This window comes from Sapajus apella, unplaced genomic scaffold, assembly GCF_009761245.1.
Source record: "Sapajus apella isolate SASKATOON/1434 unplaced genomic scaffold, GSC_monkey_1.0 scaffold37, whole genome shotgun sequence".
NCBI lineage: Eukaryota > Metazoa > Chordata > Mammalia > Primates > Cebidae > Sapajus > Sapajus apella.
In genome coordinates, this window is record NW_022436977.1 from 13621756 (window position 1) to 13641426 (window position 19671).

Sequence of the window (19671 nt, forward strand, 5' to 3'; positions counted from 1 at the left end):
ACACACACACACACACACACACACACACACACACACACACACACACACACTCTCTCTCTCTCTCTCTCTCTCCTATTCTTTCCCTTTGAGGGTGGCACAACTTGTTAAATTGAATAAAGTGGAAGTGACAACATGTGATTTCAGAAACCAGGTCATAACAGGTATTGTGGCTTCCTCCTTTCTCACCATTCTGTCTTGGATCACCTGCTCTGGGGAGTCACATGGTGAGAAACGGAGGCATCTTCCCAATAGCCACATGAATCTGCCATCTTGGAATTGGATCCTCCTGCCCCAGGCAAGCCTGGTAATGCAGACCTTGATGACAACTTCACTACCACCTCATTCGAGACACTGAGCCATATTATCTAGCTAGCCACCACCACATTCCTGACACTCAAAAATTGTGTGTGAAATAATAAATGCCTGCTGTTTGAAGCCTCTAAGTTTTGGAGTAATCTGTTACTCAGCAATAGATATAACTAATGTACTGTTTAACTCAGGTGTGCCAATTGTTATAATTATAGAAATCACTGTTTTTCAAAACCCACTTCTTTTGAATAGCATACCCTGACTCCAACTCAGTGACAACAAAGAACTACAAACAGGTGTGTAAACAAGCAATCGGTCATCTCTGGTAAGTTTTCTGACCTCACGATAAAGTTAAGTGACTGACGATAATCATAATGAAATACCTTAATGTTGTTGAGGTTGACTTCTTGCAAGCTAGAATCATTCGCTTTCATCTGCTGCAGACTTATTTCCACATTTGTGGGATTGGGTGGTTCCTCAAATACTGGCTTGACCTTTTCACCTTTGACAACATCTAAAACACAAGTTTTCATTGTAAAAAATGCAAAGTCTCTCCTATCAAAATGGTGGTGACGTCTCCAAAAATGACATTTCTTTCATATGCTCTGATTCCAATAACACTTTAATAGCCATGACAGTAAGTTTATTCTCAGCTGAGCAAGCATGGGAGTGGTGTAGCTCTGAGTCACAGTTTGGAAGGCTGGTGTTTCTCAACTGCAATGAGAATTCCCTGGGGCTAACACTGCAAGGAGCCAAAAGTTCAGGAGGCCCTGCAGCAAACTCCAACTTACAAAATATCCATGGGCAGTTATTGCTGCTCCATATGGACATCTGTCAGGCTATACTAACTAGACTACAGGATCTGAGATACAAATCAGACACCATAATAAGTCTTCATTTCCCAAATTTTAATACCCCTTTGGCCTCTTGATTATACCCTACCCTCCTCTGAGTTCTGTTATGGAGCTTTAGTTTTGAGGAAGGTATGGGAAGAGAAAGGGATAAAAAAGAAAAATGGAAGAATTCTAAAAAGTAGTTAACAGAGATACAAAGGATTAATATCTCAATATAAACAGAGCTCCTACAAATCAATAAGGCAACCCGATTAAAAATGAACCAATAATATGCTCAGAAGAATCTGCCACTCAGATTAAAAATGAACCAATAATATGCTCAGAAGAATCTGCCACTCAATCAAAAAACATAAAAAATTTAACTAAGCTCCAAAATAAAGAAATGAGATACAATTTCATTAGCAAACAAGTGTGAAACAAGATAACATTTGGAGTTGGCAACAAGGTGGAGGAAAAAGCATCTCCGCACTTCTAAGTGGGAAGGTGGTATGATGCAAATGTTTTGGGAGAGTAATTTGGCATTATCTATCAAAATTAAAGATGTGCATACTCCATAACCCAACAATTCTATATCTAGAAGTCTTAAAAATAGCACAAATACATAAAGATATATATCCAAGGGTGTTCCCTGTTCCCTGATATATTACTTGTGACCGCAAAACATGATAAACAAAATGTCCATTGATATGAAAACGGGTAAACAAACTATAGCATTATCACATAACAACTCATTGTCTATTCATTAAAAGAATCTGTAACAACTCACTGTCTATTCGTTAAAAGAATCTATTCAAGAGCCAGCAATGATGGCTCATACCTATAATCCCTGCACTTTGGGAGGCTGAAGCAGGAGAGCTGCTTGAGGCCAGGAGTTTGAGACTAGGCTGGGCAACATAGGGAGACCTATTTTAAAAATTAGCCAGGTGTAATGGTGCATGCCTGTAGTCCTAGCTGTTTATGGAACTGAGATGGAAGGATCCCTTGTTCCCAGGAGTTTGAGGCTGCAGTAAGCCTTAGTAGAGGCACTGCCCTCCAGCCTGGACAACAGAGTGAGACCCTGTCTCAAAAAAAAAAAAAAGTATCTTAATTATCTATTCATTAAAAAAGTTACCTACTCATTAAAAGAATGAAGGAAACCTATAGGTACTGATAAGAGACCACAGTTTGAAGACAAGTTAATATTTGTATGTTTGTGTACGTATAAAAGTCCAGAAGGATATGCACCAGATTGTTAATAGCAAATACTGTCAGAATGTTACCCTTTGATGCTGAAGCTGAAAAGGATGAGCATTTTTAATCCATATGCATAAGAAGCAAGAAAGGCCAGCCTGAGCAACACAGCAAGACCCTGTCTCTACAAAATAGAAATAAAAATAATTAACTGAGTGTGGTGGCATGCACCTGTAGTCCCGGCTACTCAGGAGGCTGAGCGGGAAAATCACTTGAGCCTAGGAGCTAAAGGCTGCAATGAACTATGATTGCACCATTGTACTCCAGTCTCGGTGACAGAGCAAGCCTCTATCTCAAAAAATAAAAGAAACATTGCTCATTGTGTGGTTAAATTACCACTATAAATATTATTTCATTTATATGCTACTGAGATTAGAAAGCATCTCCCAAGTCTCTATCAAAGCGAATAAAACAAAATTAACCTAAGAAAAGCTGTAATCCTCTATGAGTTTTCAAAGCACATGGATCACACTGTACTGAAATGACCTGATTATTGTTCCTTCCCTACCCCAGACAGGTAAGTTCCTTTGGGCAGGGACCATTTTCATCTTTGTACCTAAGCCTAGAACTTTCCTGACACTAGGTATTTAGTGGATGACTGACTGATGAATGAATGAATAAAAAAGTCTAACTAATTGTACACTTCTTTTTTTTTTTTTTTGAGACGGAGTTTCACTCTTGTTACCCAGGCTGGAGTGCAATGGCGCGATCTTGGCTCACCACAACCTCCGCCTCCTGGGTTCAGGCAATTCTCCTGCCTCAGCCTCCTGAGTAGCTGGGATTACAGGCACGTGCCACCATGCCCAGCTAATTTTTTGTAGTTTTTTAGTAGAGACGGGGTTTCACCATGTTGACCAGGATGGTCTCGATCTCTTGACCTCGTGATCCACCCACCTCGGCCTCCCACAGTGCTGGGATTACAGGCTTGAGCCACCACGCCCGGCCCAATTGTACACTTCTACAGGAAATGTTGACATAGAAGATGGTGGTACATAATGTCCTGTGCAAGTAAGCCCATGCCAGCATGTCTTTCACGCTCTCTGAGGGAAGTGAACATGCAAATTCTAATGACAAGCATCTATTATTGAGACAAAAGACACTCAAATAGAGAAGGGAACTTATTCAAGCTATCATAGTTGATTAAAACATCCTTAGGAACATAAAACTCTGCATTTTGTGATGACTATGCAATCTTTTAACAGCCTTTTTTCTTCCACAAACATGGATTACACCATTTAACGCAGACCCGTACATCAGGAATTTTATCTTCTGACTGAACAGACCTACCAAGAAAGTGTTCTGGGCAAAATACCCTGATCTGTATTAGTTTCATTGCCAGAGCTCTCACTGTCAGCTGCTGTGTTCTGGTTTGACTGCTTAAAGCCCAATGATTCCAGTGAAATAGCAGAGGCCTGCAAGAGTCAACAGGCCTCTCTCCTACCAGCAACGCTGCAGGCTCCAAAGCTTTACAAAACCACAGATTCCACATCAACTTACTTCTGACAGGCCCTTTGCCACCTTTATTATTGGCTGTTTCTTCATCAAACTTTGGATTGTTGAGCAAATTGTGGACTCCAAGGACAGCTAAAAACAGACAATCAACAAATGAGCATTAGTTTGGAGAAGCACATTAGGATGACCACATTGCTAATTTGCTTCTTGAAGAACAATTCTTTATGTCATAAAGTTAAGTCCCTGAGTCCTCTTTCCTTGCACAGTGCGTGGTCCCACGTTCCCATGTATAGTGTTAAGTACACTTATTAAAAAACCCTCCTTTCAAGACCACCAGTAATTGTCACATCTTTCTACATCTCCACATGTAGAATCATTTAGGATCTGAGAAACGACAGCCTAGTTATGGCAACAATTTACTGAAAATCTGCCTAGACCTCTTAAGTAGACTCAACCTCTCAGTTTTCTCATCTGTAAAATGAGAAGGTGGGACTGAGACTAAGGATTTTTAAGACATAACATTATATAGATTATTGCATATATTTTTCTAGAGGCCTCTTTCAGTGTCAGCCTTTTCATCTCTCAGTACCAAATATAACTGTCTCTTCACAATCTAGAGCATTCCAGGGTGCGGGGAAGAAAAGCAACATCAGCAATAAAAGCTCTGCTGAGCGTACTGAGATTTTCAGCTTCCTGTATTATACAGAACTTGCACCAGGAGGCAGCATTGGATGTGGGGAACAACGCTGGGGAGAATGAATGCGGGGCAGGCTGAACCTGTAACCGCCACTCAGATTTCCCTCTGCTAACACAATTCCAGGTGACATTGGCCACCTGGAGAAGGATCCCAGAAGAGATAATAATCTGTTGACAGGTGGCAGAGGAGCGCCTCTGAGATGCTCACCAGGTCTACTGTAAGCTACATATTGAAGGAGGGAGGCAGCCGGTCCAGCACGAGGAAGGGCAAAGAGCCAGCACAGACCGGGTGAAGACGGGGACTTGGGAGCAGTCATGAATCCTGACTCTGACACATACTAACTATGTGACTTGGGAAGTTGTTACATGCCTGAGACTCAGTTTCGTCACCTGTAAGATAGGGATAATAATTCTACTTTATTACCAAGATTAAATGACTTCCTATGTGTCAGGCACTGTTCAAAGTGCTTTACAAATTCTTGTTAAAAGAATAAGGATTTGTCACTGCGTCTCTGTCAAGGGGACAGGAGAAGGTGTCCCGTTTGATAAACACTGAGGCCATACAACAAACATATCTTCTTGCTCTGGCCCTGTGCTCACCAAGTAACTGCTAACTGTAATTTGGTTCCCATTGCCAAGTTCTCATTTTTCACCTGTTATCTGTGAATTGGGCTAGTGGATCAGTTCCCCCCACTTTGCTTCAATCTGACTGCTTCTATGTATACTGACAAGATCAAATTTCCAGTCCAGAGCTCCCACAGTTTAGGGCTAATAACTAGACTCTGGATGATGACCACATTGACACCCAGCCAGTCTAAGAGGCACTGTCGTGTAGATCAACTACCAGTCCCTTGAAGGACTTTCTGTCTTTTCTCTATCTGCCACAATAACATGGGCAATACGCCGACACTTTCTTATCTAAAATTCAGTGGCTGCCAGCCCATCTGCCCATGGGGCTGCCTTCGATCTTCCAGAAGGGTCCACCCTAGAGAAGATGCTGCCACCACCCCAGCCAGGCTTCCTTCTGAATTCCTAGGGAACATAGGATGAGGGAGAGAAGCTGAGTAAGGATGAACAAGGAGTTTTCTATTTGGATTCCCTCCCCAGTTTTACTGTACGAATTTCAGGACCTAGTATCTTCCAAATAATTGGTGTTTTTCTCTTTCTCCTTTCTGAAGCCATTTCCTGGGAATTCAAGTTCAGCGTGGCATTCTCCCTCTGGGCAATTCTGGTAGAGACCCTGAGGCAACCCCTGGGAGGAGCAGTAGCCATAACAGGATCCTTCCACAGCAACCCCAGGGCTAAGAAGGCCAGTGGGTGCAAAACACCTTCACCAGGTGACGCAAGCGCTTCAACCCCTGCAGTGGTCAATGTTAAGTTCACAAACATGGGAACTTCCTGACATTATCACAGAAGGAATGCAAATGCAATTGGGATGGTTGGTACATATTAGAATAAGGCTGGTTCTCCGGGAAGGAAAGAGGTGACTATTATATATGTCTTCCAATGGAATAAAAATTCCTGCTAAATCTGCAGACCCAGTTTTTAAAGCACCTCTAACGTGTGGCAATCTAATAACCCTGTATATGTAGGGGGAAGATCTAATGCCTAAATATACTGGTATATGCAGAAAATCTTTCTTGAAGGCTATGTAAGAAATGGTAATGGGCCTCAGTAATTAAAGTCAAGAGCCTTACTTTTCTGCACGTTCTTTTGTACTCTTTGACCTTTTTCTATCTGTATTTGAAATAATAATAATTACAATCATTATCATGTTGCTATTGTTTAGAAGGCTAACAGACCTCCTAGCATTTTCTGAATCAAAATGGAACAGTAACTGTGGGAAGAACAAGAACTTCATGGAAATGTGATGATAAAATGCCAAATGTGAAAGCTCCTTAGAAAGCAAAAGTTGCTTTGTTCTTTAAGCTCTCAACACTCCTTCATATTTGTTTGCTTTATTTTTTAGAGTAACTCTTGACTTTTGCAGGATGGGTATTATTTGCAGCTGAAATAGAGCAACATGAGATTTGCTCAGAGAGGTTAAGTCACCTGCATCAAGACTTACAGCTATATAATGTCTGGTGTCAACCTGCCATTCTCCTACCTACAGAGAAACTCAAAGGCTGCTGCCATGGGTACCACTGCACGCTGGGAGGTCATGGAGCCAGATAAGAAAGTTCCCAGAGTTGAGGACTAACCTGCAAGATCATAGAGTTCAGTGTCAGAGGCACTGGCCAAAGCTTCTTCCAGTTCTGGGTCAAGGGTCACTTTTTCTTCTTTACGAGTTTCCACAGGCTTTTCTTTAGGGATAAAGACTCTCCCTTTAAATCAGAAGAAAAACAAAAAAACTGAGTATTACTGCCTTATAGGTAGGGTAAGTAGACTGAGCAGAGAACGCAGTTCTGGCCATTGAGACCCATATGATTGAGCCAGTTCATATCTAGCTGACATTCCTGGATGGCTAGGATGGTGCCGACATCAGTAAGTCACTGTTAGAGGGAAGGAACACTGGTGGAGGAATCCTGCATTCTGCCACATAGAGATCTGGGACTATAGTCCTTAAACACAGAGGGAAATGGTGGCTTCTACCCCTCTACTGTTGGCAGTACTGACCTTGGGTCTGCGCAGGAGGGGCCCTGCCCTGAGTCGTGCACTTTAGAGGACCCATACTAGTCTTCCTGTGGCTGTATGTCTCCCCTCCAAGGGAGAAGCCATGGAGCCAAAGAGATATTCCCATCTAGCATACAGGCCACTTTCTAGGCCACACTTCAGATACCTAGGACCCTGGAATGCCTTGCCCAAAGAGCCCTGAGCCTGCCTCCAGGGCCTCCATAAGCCCCTTCTCATGTCTACGGTCCTGAAGGCAGGTTACACTGCTGGGTGTGTACCCTCAGGCCAAAGGGAGGCTATTTGTGGGGAAGCATGGACGAAGCTTGGACTATGTGGGCTGGAGTGTCTGACATGTGTGTTTGAGGCCCTGGCAGTGCGGGACAGATCCATATCCCTGCATGGAACTCTTGGAAGTCCAAGAATACTGGCCTTCTAGGTATATCTGAAGGAGGATACAACATATTTTAATGGTTTGTTAACTTCTAAATATTTGGAAAACGTGGCATGTGGGCTTCTATTTGTGTTCTTGCCTTGGACCCTGCAAATATTAGGAGCAGGTTCTTCTAAACAGCACCAGGGGTTCCTGAGGAACAAACTGGCAATCCCTTGGAGTGCTCCCTCTAAATTGGAAATGCAGACAACTAGCATGCCATATCTGGGGTTAGGTGGGCTAGTGTAGTGAGCTGGGGACATAGCCACCTCTCTAGAGTCACCAAAGCAGGCCAGATTTTAAGGAAAAATTTTAAGGATCACTATGCCTGAAGATAGTGGGGGTCTGTGAGCAGCAAGGCATTCTGTGCTTCCCATGGATCCATCCTCTGCTACCGTCTCTTACCTCATCCTGTCAGTCAGATTCCATTTATTTTGTCACCTACTGACTTCTGAAAATGCTGATATTTCCTAACTCCCAGCTCAAACATCTGAACTGATGAAATAACACTGCTGTACCCAGGAGGATGGCACAGTTCCTGCTCCTAACTTCCAGCCAGGCCAACACGTCCACATCCCACATGTGCACCCAGGACATTCTAGAGTCATGATCAAAACACCCCAGAGCATTCATATCCTTTTCTAATTCTTCCCAGCTTTTAACTCTTGGTTTCTCTCTTTTTTGAAGCCGCTCTTACTTTTTGGGCACCATCTCTGAAATTTTTCTCTTCCATTTTGATCATTAGAGTTCTCTAAAGACTCATCTGGCTCTAGTTTCAGCCCATTGGAACCCAAGTTCTCTCCATGTCTCCTTGGCTAGCCTGGCTCATCCCACTCCTATGGAAAAGGAAGGGGTCCAACCCAAAGTCAATAACCCTCCTGCATGAGAACTCTCCAGGAGACATCCCTGATTACAAGGGCTATGAATTTCTGGTTTTACCGGAAATGGCTGGGTCTACAGTCAAAATAAGATTTCTTTCTGTATTTTTTCATTTTGAAAGATAGGGTCTTACTCTGTCATTCAGGCTGGAGTGCAGTGGTGCAATAATAACTCACTGTAACCTTGACCTTCTGGGCTCAAGCAATCCTCCTGCCTTGGCCTCCCAAAGTGCTGAGATTACAGGCATGAGCCACTGTACCCAGCCTAAAACAGAATTTTCTAGGTTCCTCCTTCCTGGTACTAAACACAAGGTATGCAGTTATCGGTATTCAGGACAACTGCTGATGCAGATCCATTCCTGGAGGTTCAACCATATAATAAGTTTTGTTTTGTTTTTTGGAGATGGAGTTTCACTCTTGTTGCCCAGGCTGGAGTGTAATCTCAGCTATAAAGTGTGATCTTGGCTCACTGCAACCTCCACCTCTCATGTTCAAACAATTCTCCTGCCTCAGCCTCCCAAGTAGCTTGGATTATAGGCATGTGCCACCACACCCAGCTAATTTTGTATTTTTAGTAGAGATGGGGTTTCACTATGTTGGTCAGGCTGGTCTCAAACTCCTGACCTCAGGTGATCTGCCTACCTCGGTCTCCCAAAGTGTTGGGATTACAGGTGTGAGCCACCATGCCTTGCCCTAAATAACAAGTTCTAAGCAAAACCCTGCACCAGAGTAAAATGTAGCCCAGGAACCTGAGGTGCACCAGCACACAGTATTCAGAACTGCGGTTGTGCATCCTCTCTTGAGGACCTCATAGTAGCCTCCCGCTGCTTCTGGATGGTCTCACTGGTGCTCCTAGGGGCCCCACATACTCTTCACTCTGCTCTGCCACTTGATTAGAAAACTTGCTACCTGGGCCGGGCGCGGTGGCTCACGCCTGTAATCCCAGCACTTTGGGAGGCCGAGGTGGGTGGATCACGAGGTCAAGAGATCGAGACCACCCTGGTCAACGTAGTGAAACCCCGTCTCTACTAAAAACACAAAAAATCAGCTGGGCATGGTGGTGTGTGCCTGTAATCCCAGCTACTCAGGTGGCTGAGGCAGGAGAATTGCCTGAACCCAGGACGCGGAGGTTGCGGTGAGCCGAGATCGCACCATTGCACTCCAGCCTGGGCAACAAGAGCGAAACTCCATCTCAAAAAAAAAAAAAAAAAAAAAAAAAAGAAAACTTGCTCCCTGCTCACTTTATTCCATTGTGCTACTTCTCAACCGTCTCCTAAGCTACCGTATACCTCTTTTATATCTCTATTACTCAGACAGCTCCTGCGTTCCTAACTCCCCCACAAACCATCTGGAGAATTAATCTTGATCATGAGATAATATACCATAGCCATTCTTCAGACCTCTACTCTGAGAATAAAAGATAACAGCTTTCCCTTATTTTGCTGTCACTACTTGATGTTAATTGGGACTTCACGGAAGATTTGACATGATAATTTTTTTCATAATTAAAGTAGTCCAATAGCAACTATGCTGCTATAGAAAGAGCTTCATATTTTCACAGTAATCCTTGGTTATTTGCCCAGTTTGTCACTGTTCAATATTACTTTATTTATTTATTTATTATTTTTTCGGAAGTAGGATCTCACTTTATCACCCAGGCTGGAGTGCAGTGGTAGGATCATAGCTCATGGCAATCTTGAACTCCTGGATTCATGGGATCCTTCCGTCTCAGGCTCCCAAAGTGCTGGGTGCTGGGATTACAGGTGTGAGCCACTGCACGTGGCCTAATTTTACTTTCTTAATGACATTCTCAATGGTACGTGATCCACCAAATATGCACAATACAGAGGACAGCCTGGGCATTCTGTGAGACAGGGCAGCAGCACTCTGCCTCATGCCAGCTAGGAGCTGGGTGCTCTTGCTCCCACGGCTGTAGTACAGATGTTCTGAGATGGCATTCACTCGAACTCATGTTTATCAAGTGCCTCCATGCCAGTTTTTGTATGAGAATACGAAAAAGGACCCTATCACATGAAAACACGCAAAAACCAAAGTAAATAAAGTGATGAACATTGTTACAGTGCTGTGAAGGCAATAAGTAGCTGTCATGATAGAGAATGAGGTCAGGGAAAGCCTGAGGCCCTGACATTTAAGCTGAGATCCTTAGGATATGAAAAATGGGGACGTGAGTCAGAAGGAAGTGTCCATGAGAAGACCAGTCTGAGAGAGGAAAATAACTCGGCAGGTTTGGGGAAATGAATGAAGACAGTGAGGGCTGAAGCTTAGCAAGGGAAGGCCAGATGCACATAGAGAGGCGGATGGTGGCTGTATCTACTTTAAAGACTATAGTAAGGATTTGAGACTTTAAGTAGGGAAATGACAAGATTTGGTTGGTTTGTTTATTTATTTTGAGACACAGTTCCACTCTGTTGCCCAAGCTGTAGTACAGTGGCATGATCGTGGCTTATTGCCGCTTTGACCTCCTGGGCTCAACCAATCCTCCCATATCAACTCCTAAGTAGCTTTGAACACAGGTGCACCACCATGCTTGGCTAATTTTTGCATTTTTTGCAGAGACAGGGTTTTGCCATGTTGCCCAGGTTGGTCTTGAACTCCTAGGCTCAAGTGATCCTCCTGTCTCAACCTCCCAAAGTGAAGGAATTATAGATGTGAGCCACTGTGCCCGGCTGACATGTTCTGATTTATATTATAAAAGATTGTAGTTGCTGTGAGGTTATCAATAATTCCATTAGCATCTTTGGGTTCAAGTCACTATCTATAGCTGAGAAAGCTGGACAGGCTATTGATAGTCACTCTTCCTCCAAAGGGGAGCACAGGGTCAGGAGCTAATGAGGAGGGTTTCCTATTTTTAGCTCAGAGCTCAGTCCTGGCATGGAAAATATCTCCTTGCTCCTCACAGCCTTCCTAGCTCTGTCATCCTGGTTCTCTCACTAGACTACAAACTCCTTGAGGGCACAACAGAGTCTATTTTACCTGTGGTTCTAGCTTCTGGCCACAAGGCTCTGCACAGAGGAGGCATTCAGTTGATGATGGGTGCATGAATGACTGCACTGGACTTTAATGGTAGTCTCTAAGGTTAGGGTTGAAGTGCTAGAGCCATCCTGGACATAGAGCAGAAAGGCCTTGAGGGCATTCTGCAGTTGGTAAAGCACCAGGCTAAGAGAAACACACCAGTGCCTAGGAAACTCTCAGGCATGACACTGCTTCACATTATCAAAACTTTCTTTGGGATTTTTTCACTAAACTAATTTGAGAACCATCACACCCTAAGTAATTAGCCTACATATTTGACCATGTTTCTTTTTTCTTTTAATGTACCCTCCCAACTCATCCTCCCACAACTAACGACATCTTTTTCTTTTTTTGAGATGGAGTTTCACTCTTGTTGCCCAGGCTGGAATGCAACGGTGCAATCTTGGCTCACCGCAACCTCCACCTCCTGGATTCAAGCCATTCTCCTACCTCAGCCTCCCAAGTAGCTGGGATTACAGGCGTCTGCCACCATACCCAGCTAATTTTTATAATTTTAATAGAGATGGGATTTCACCATGTTGGTCAGGCTGGTCTCAAACTCCTGACCTCGTGATCTGCTCGCCTCGGCCTCCCAAAGTGCTGGGATTACAGGCCTAATGCCCTCTTATACCATAGGGATACAACTGATGAACTTTCATGGACACATCATTATCACCCAACGTCCACAGTTTCCATTAGGGTTCAGTCTTGGTGTTGTACATCCTATGGGTTTGGCCTAATGTAAAATGACATATAACTATCAGCCATGATTCTTTTTAATAGTGAATCCAGTTCATGGGCTTATTTCCCATTTCCAGGACAGTTCCCTTGCTTGACCCTCCACGACAATAAAATAAAAAGAGGTACTCTTAACTAAGAGCACCTCTGTTCCAAGATGCTCTGCCTGTGGTCCTTACCTTTCTTTTCTCCAGTGAAGGGCACAAAGTCCTCTCTGTCTTTCTGTTCCAAAGCCTCCTTCTCCAGGTACATGAGGAGGTGCTCACGGTCAAAGGGGCCAGTGGCTGCCTTCTGTGTCTGGTCTTTCTGTCGGAATCCAGCTGGTAGCGTGGCACTCTGACAAGACAAAGGTGTGAGCAAGAAGGAGGGATGTCTGCTGGCCTGCACATTGCGACTTCCTCTTCCACCCCCACTCACTGTGAGCTGCAGAAGCAGGAAAGATGCCTACACAGAATGGGCATGTGAACTGAGGGCTGGGGGCTCTGGGGTGTCTCTGAGGCCCTACTTGTTCCAATGTCCTGTGCTGAGAGGTGCCTCCCAACATGCTCAAGCAGAGCATAGATGGCTAGAGCAGCCTGAGTTTTCTGAAGCTGCCTCCTAGAACATGGAGGCAAAAGGCCTCTTTCCTTGTAGATTGTGCTTAGGTTTGGCTAGGGCTGTACCCAAGGTGCTCCCAGGCAGAAACATGAGACTGACAACGAGCTGACATGGCGAACCCGTCCCCTGCAGAAGCAGCCAAGCTGATACGTAATATTATGAAGATGTTAATGCCTGCTTGATTAAGCTTTGAGATTCCTTCCTTAAGTTAAAAAAATAAAAGCAGAATACCTATATTTTAAAAAGTAAATACAATATCCAAAGTATCTGACATATCAGAATACCATATATATAATTTTGTTTTAGTTGCATTTTTATTTATAGTAAAATCACTATTTTGGACGCCACCAATTCTAAATTTAAGATCATACCAGCAGGTCTGAAGAAAGTGCTTGCTAAACAAATATAACAAGCGACTTAACTTTTCCAGAACTCATATAAACATTAGAAACTCCATTGAAATGAACTTGATATTATGATTATAGGCAGTTGAATCTATTCATTGTTATAAGTTCATCAAAGAGGTCACATTATTTGCACATTTGAAAGAAATGAGATATTTTAAAAAATCTGCATTTGGGGCCGGGTGTGGTGGCTTATGCCTATAATCCCAGCACTTTGGGAGACCGAGAGACAGATCACTTGAGGTCAGGAATTTGAGACCAACATGGCCAACATGGCAAAACCTTGTCTCTGTTAAAAATACAAAAATTAGCCAGGCACGGTGGTGGGCACCTGTAATCCCAGCTACTTGGGAGGCTGAGGCAGGAGAATGACTTGAACCTGGGAGGTGGAGGTTGCAGTGAGCCGAGATCACGTCACTGTACTCCAGCCTGGGTGGCAAAGTTAGACTCTGCCTGAAAAAAAAAAACAAAAAACCAATTGCATTTGGGGTTAAAAACCTGATTTAAATACCATCTCTGACACTTATCAGTATGGAATCTTACATAAATTACCTCTCCATGTCTGTCTCCTCAATTATGAAATAGGGATAATACAGTTTACCTGAATGGTTTCTGTGCCCAGAAAAAAGCTCAGTAAGATTTGTTCTCTTTTCCACTTTCCTTCTTTTTCCCGTAAGTCAGACTAGTCCTTCCTCAACCAATGGAAAATATTTCCCCTGATTTACACCAGGCTGGTTTTTGAGAAATACATTTGCTATATCACATTATAGTGGCTGTGAGGTTCTCTAGGAATTTGTAAACATAAGTGACCCAGAACCAATCAGAGGAAGAAAAGAAAATGTGCATTCAGAGCTAAGGGATTTCTACCATATTTTTAAGGACCAAATCATGCCATTTATCCATACTATCATTAACCACTCTGCTTCAGTTCCATGTCACTTACCTCGGGATCTAGGTCATCTAGAACATTTTCCAACTGCTTCAGTTCCTCTTCTGAGAGTTTGCCAAGAAGCTCATCTTCATCAATGTTCTTGTATTTCTCCAGCTCTTTTTGAAAGGGGAGTGCCATGGCTTCTTATATGCCTTTCTCATGGGCCATGCACATTTATATGGTCCAATTTCCTGAGACTTCAGAATACTGCTAATAAAAAAGAAACACTAATTAAAAAACAATCTCCTTTCTGTAAACAGGACTTATTAACAGGAGACAGAACTATGCCTCCAGTGGAGCCTACTGTATTGAATGAATAATTCAAGTAAAAGGTAATATTCCCTTCATTTGCAGAGCAACCTGACAGCTTACAAAGGGTTTTCACATATTTCACTTATTTTAATCTTTACAACAATCCTGTGAGGAAGCCTGTGCCAATATTATCATTCCCATTTTATAGATGACTATTCTGAGGTGAAGGTGACCTAGTGCCTTGCTTGAGCTCACAGAGCTGGGATGGGTGAGCCTGGCTTTCTAATTCCTAGTGTAGTGAGTGGTTTTCCATCATACTACTCTGCCTTCCCCAGCTCTCCATAGAAAACAGGGGAGAACAATGCACTAATTGTAAGGCAGCTGTAAGAAGCATACTTGTGTCTTTTCAGGGAGAGAGCAATGTGAGGAATACAAAATGGGATTCATTCACCAACGAGAGTTTGGAACGTCTATGTGAGAAAGCATTGTCCAGTAACTCCCCTGCAATTAAACTAAGTACGATTCTAAAATCCTGGCCATGTGATCACTCTGTCTTTCTCCTTGCTTTGTTTTCCATTCTATTTCTAGTCTCATTTCCTTTACGTTTCTTTAGCCATCCTACGTATTCATTCTTTAAACCCCCAGACCATTCTTCTCTCAACCTTTATTTTTATACCACCTCACTTCTAAACTTTCACCCAAAATGAAACTTTTACTCAATCCTTTCCTCCTTGCAGAGGATTCTACAGATCTTCCCTAGAAAGATAATAATCATTCAGGAAACAGCAATGTACTTCACTATGTTTCTCCTTAGGAGGTATTACCACCAATCACATCTTTCAAGCCAATAAATATTTGCTATATACCTACTATTTGCCAGGCACAGCTCTAGAAAACAGAAATACAAAGATAAATAAGACATGCCCCCTTTCCCCAAGAAGATCACAGCTTAGTGAGACAGACACGCAAATTACAACAATGGCATAAGTATTAGACATAATGTATAAAGTAGGTTTAAAAACACATGAGGAGGCTGGGTGCGGTGGCTCACACCTGTAATTCCAACACTTTGGGAGGCCAAGGCAGGTAGATCACCTGAGGTCAGGAGTTTGAGACCAGCCTGACCAATATGGTGAAACCCATCTCCACTAAAAAATACAAAAATTAGCCAGGCATGGTGGTGCATGCCTGTAGTCCCAGCTACTCAGGAGGCTGAGGCAGGAGAATCACTTGAACCCAGGAGGTGGATGGAGGTTGCAATACTGAGATGGTGCCACTGCACTCCAGCCTGAGCCACACATTACGACTCTGTCTCAAAAAAAAATTATACGTATCAAAATGCCCCCTTTCCCCAACATCACAGCTTAGTGAGACAGACACACAAATAGCAATAATGCCACAAGTATTAGACATAATATATAAAGTAGGTCTGAAAACACATGGGGAAATAATCACTGAGTAAATGGGGGAAGTTTGAGGGAAAACTGTGAAAAAGAGGTTGTGTTTGAGCATTGAAGGAAGAGGTCATAAGGTGGACATGGATGGGCAAGTGTCATTCTGGGAAAAGAGAACAGCACAAAGAGGCACAGGATAAGACAGTACATGATACACTGGTGGAGTAGGCGGCGTGGCTGGAGAGGGGGATTCATGGAGGGAGGGAGAGGAAAGAACTAAAGATGCAGACGGGACATCTGTGAAGGGCCTTCCTTCTGTGCCATGCTAAGGGATCTGGACTTTATTCTGCTGGGGATGGGAAGCCACCATAACTTCTTAATGTAGGGGAGTGATCTGAGCACGCCAATTTTTTTTTTTAATGAGTTCAAATCATAAGAGCGAAGAATAGGTTGGCATGGAAAGAGACTGGCTGCAGGTGGGCCTCTTAAGGGCTATTAGAATAGTGTTCCCTTCCCTTTGTGAATTCAGCTGCTCACAATGGTCAGGTTTGTAGTTTCTGTGTTGATACCGCTTTCACTTACAACGTAACTCTCTCATTAGCTCACTTTCTTGCTTATTAATTTAGAGACAGGGCTCCCCACTGTTTCCCAGGCTGGAGTGCAGTGGTACCATCTTGGCTCACTGAGACCTCCACCTCCTGGGCTCAAGTGATCCTCCCACCTCAACCTCCGGAGTAGCTGGGATTCCATGTGCACACCACACCCAGGACTACAGGCATATGTCACGATGCCCAGCTAATTTAAAAATTTTTTTTGTAGAGATGAGGTCTCCCAGCCCTCTTTTTTTTCCCCCAAAGCTTTAATGACTATAATCTAGTAAAAAATAAACAAACAAAAATCCTACTAAAGTCAGAGAAACCAACTGGATCCTATATACTTTGTTCTGGCACCAGCTACCACTAACTTATTGCACCACACAGGACAAGGATGGCATCTTCCAGGCCCTTATCCACCAAATGAATTTGTTGCACTACGCTACTTAATGGATTCTAAAATGCACACTTTATCGCACTTAACATTCTGGAATTGCGATATGTCTTAGAATTGATGGTGTGCTATAATTACTATTGTCCCAGCAGCAGTAAAATTGTACTTGTCATTGCTTGTATATACATAAATATCAAAAGCACCAGCTTCAAAACTAACAGAGTTGTTGTTAAGGATTTGGAAGGAAATCCCAGGGACAACTATGGAATACTCTTTTTTTTTGAGATGGAGTTTTGCTCTGTCACCCAGGCTGGAGCGCAATGGTGTGATCTTGGCTCACCGCAACCTCTGCCTCCTGGGTTCAAGCAGTTCTCCTGCCTCAGCCTCCCAAGTAGCTGGGATTACAGGTGCCTGCCACCACACCCAGCTAATTTTGTATTTTCAGTAGAGAGGGGGTTTCTCCATGTTGGTCAGGCTGGTCTTGAACTCCCAACCTCAGGTGATCCGCCCACCTCAGCGTCCCAAAGTACTGGGATTACAGGTGTGAGCTACCATGCCTGGCCTGCAATACTCTTTTAAAAATTCAGAAAGCAGACAATCATAAGGAGGTGACAATGCTGGTATGTTCAGCAGCACTCCCAAAGAAAGGTACAGATTAGGATAGTTCCACGTAACGACAGAGTGAGTTTAAGCGCCCAGTTCAGTAGCTTTTAGTTTTAGTTTTGTTTTTTACAGATTTTTTAAATTACCACTTGATGGCACAGAGGAAATTATTGTGTGGGAAAAAACCAGACATGGATGAGTAAAATAGTGATCTAAAATGTTAGAATGTGAAGAAGTTTTAAGAATTCAACCAATGAATGCATTTCACTTACATTTCCCCTTTTTATGTATGCGCAGGAGAGATACATGATTTTAAAATCCATGTATATTCATGGCACATTTATTTGTAATTGCCAAAAACTGAAAACAACCTGAATGACAGTAAGTGAATAAAAAGCAAATTGTGACCAGGAGCAGTGGCTCACGCCTATAGTCCTAACGCTTTGAAAGACTGAGGCGGGACGATTTCTTGAGCACAGGAATTTGAGACCAGCCTGGGAAACACAGTGAGACCCCATTTCTACATTAAAAAAAAAATTAGCTGGGTGTGGTGGCACATGCCTGTAGTCCCAGTTATTTGGGAGGATGAGGTGGGAGAATTGCTTGAGCCAGGAGGTCGAGGCTGCAGTGAGCTATGGTTGCACCACTGCACTCCAGCCTGGGCAACAGAGTGAGATCCTGTCCCTATATAAGTAAATAAAAATAAACAAATTGTGGTATATCCATATAATGGAATACTTCTCAGCAATACAAGGGAATGAACTGTTGACGTATACAACAACATGAATGAACCTGAAAATAATTATAATGAGTGAAAGAAGACCAAAAGAATGTATACTGTAGGATTCCATTTATCTAAACTTTTAGAACATGTAAACTAATCTACATCATGGAAAGAAATCAGAGTTGCTTAGGCATGGGAGAGAGGTGGGAAGGGCTGATGAGAGGGATGACACAGGGGCATGGGGAACCTTTTGGGGATGTTGCCTATGTTTACTACCTTGATTGTGGTGATGGTTCCACATGTACATGTGAATGTCAAACCTTATCAAACTGTAACTTGAAATATGTGCACTTTATTGTATGTCATTTACACTTCAGTAAAAAAGATTTCAAAAAACCTATGTGGAAGTCTAAAACAGCTCTGTCAATAAAGGAAAAATTATTATTATTTTTTGAGACATGGTCTCACTCTGTTGCCCAGGCTTGAGTTCAGTTGTGTGTTATCACAACTCACTGCAGCCTTTTCCTCCTGGGCTCAAGATCCTCCCAGACCAGCCTCCTGAGTAGCTGAACTACAGGTGTGCACCACCATGCCTGGCTAATTTTTATTTTTTGTAGATACAGGATCTCACTATGTGGGCCAGGCCGGTCCCTAACACCTGTGCTCAAACGATCCTTCCAGCTTGGTCTACCAAAGAGCTGGAATTATAGGTGTGAGCCACCGTGCCCAGCCAAAAATTTGTATTTTTAAGAAAACATGTTGTATTTTGATTGCAAGCCTTTTTTTCTTAGTAACACATAAAATACTGGAGAGTTTTACAATCAATGGTATCTTAGGGTTGGTAAGATTCTATTTGAATGATTTTTTTTTCCCATTTATTTATTTTATTGCATTTTAGGTTTTGGTTTTTTTTTTTTTAAAGACAGGGTCTTACTCTTGCCCATGCTGGCTTGATCATAGCTAATTGCAGCCTCCAATTCCTGGGCTCAAATGATCTTCCTGCTTCAGTCCCTTGAGTAGCTGGGTCTACAGGAGCATGTCACCATGCTCAGTTAATTAAAACAATTTTTTTTTTTTTTTGGTAGAGATGGGGTCTTACTATGTTGCCCAGACTGGTCTTGAACTCCTGAGCTCAAGCGATCCTCCTGCCTCAGTCTCCCAAAGTGCTGGAATTAGAGGCATGAGCACATGGTGCCCAGCCTCTGTGTGGATTTCTATTGCTGGATTCTGTAACTAAACCCAAACTCCCCATCTTTCTCTAAAATAGACTTGTTCTCTAGACTAATCTACCAGTCAGACACTCCCAACACTCTGACCAATTTCAGATTCTCCCACTTTTTTGAGTCCAGCTGGTCAGCAACTCCTGCAGGTCCTTACTGCACAACATTTTTCACACCACCCTTTCTTTTCACTCTTGTTTCAGTCCTTTGTTCCTTTATGCCTGGACTACTCTGATTGCATCTTGAAAGATTTCTGTTTTTCCCTGTAAGCCACCCAGAACACTATAATTGGATCATTTTTCTCAACACTGCTAACAAGCCACTTC

The 19671-nt window shown here is 43.0% G+C and overlaps 1 protein-coding gene across 5 annotated transcripts in view; it reads right to left on the reverse strand.

The window, feature by feature from the left end:
* TMOD2 (tropomodulin 2) overlaps positions 1 to 19671 on the reverse strand; it is a 60509-nt gene that overhangs the window by 29435 nt on the left and 11403 nt on the right. For 2 of the 5 annotated variants that reach the window (XM_032297452.1, XM_032297449.1), the window contains exons 2-6: positions 14178 to 14375; positions 12413 to 12569; positions 6743 to 6865; positions 3891 to 3977; positions 693 to 823 (exon numbers count right to left, since the gene is read on the reverse strand). In XM_032297452.1, the coding sequence (XP_032153343.1) occupies positions 693 to 823; positions 3891 to 3977; positions 6743 to 6865; positions 12413 to 12569; positions 14178 to 14303 (624 nt within the window). In that variant the 5' untranslated portion in view covers positions 14304 to 14375. The remainder of the gene's footprint in view (positions 1 to 692; positions 824 to 3890; positions 3978 to 6742; positions 6866 to 12412; positions 12570 to 14177; positions 14376 to 19671) is intronic. The other 3 variants (XM_032297451.1, XM_032297450.1, XM_032297453.1) reach the window with 2 other exon arrangements.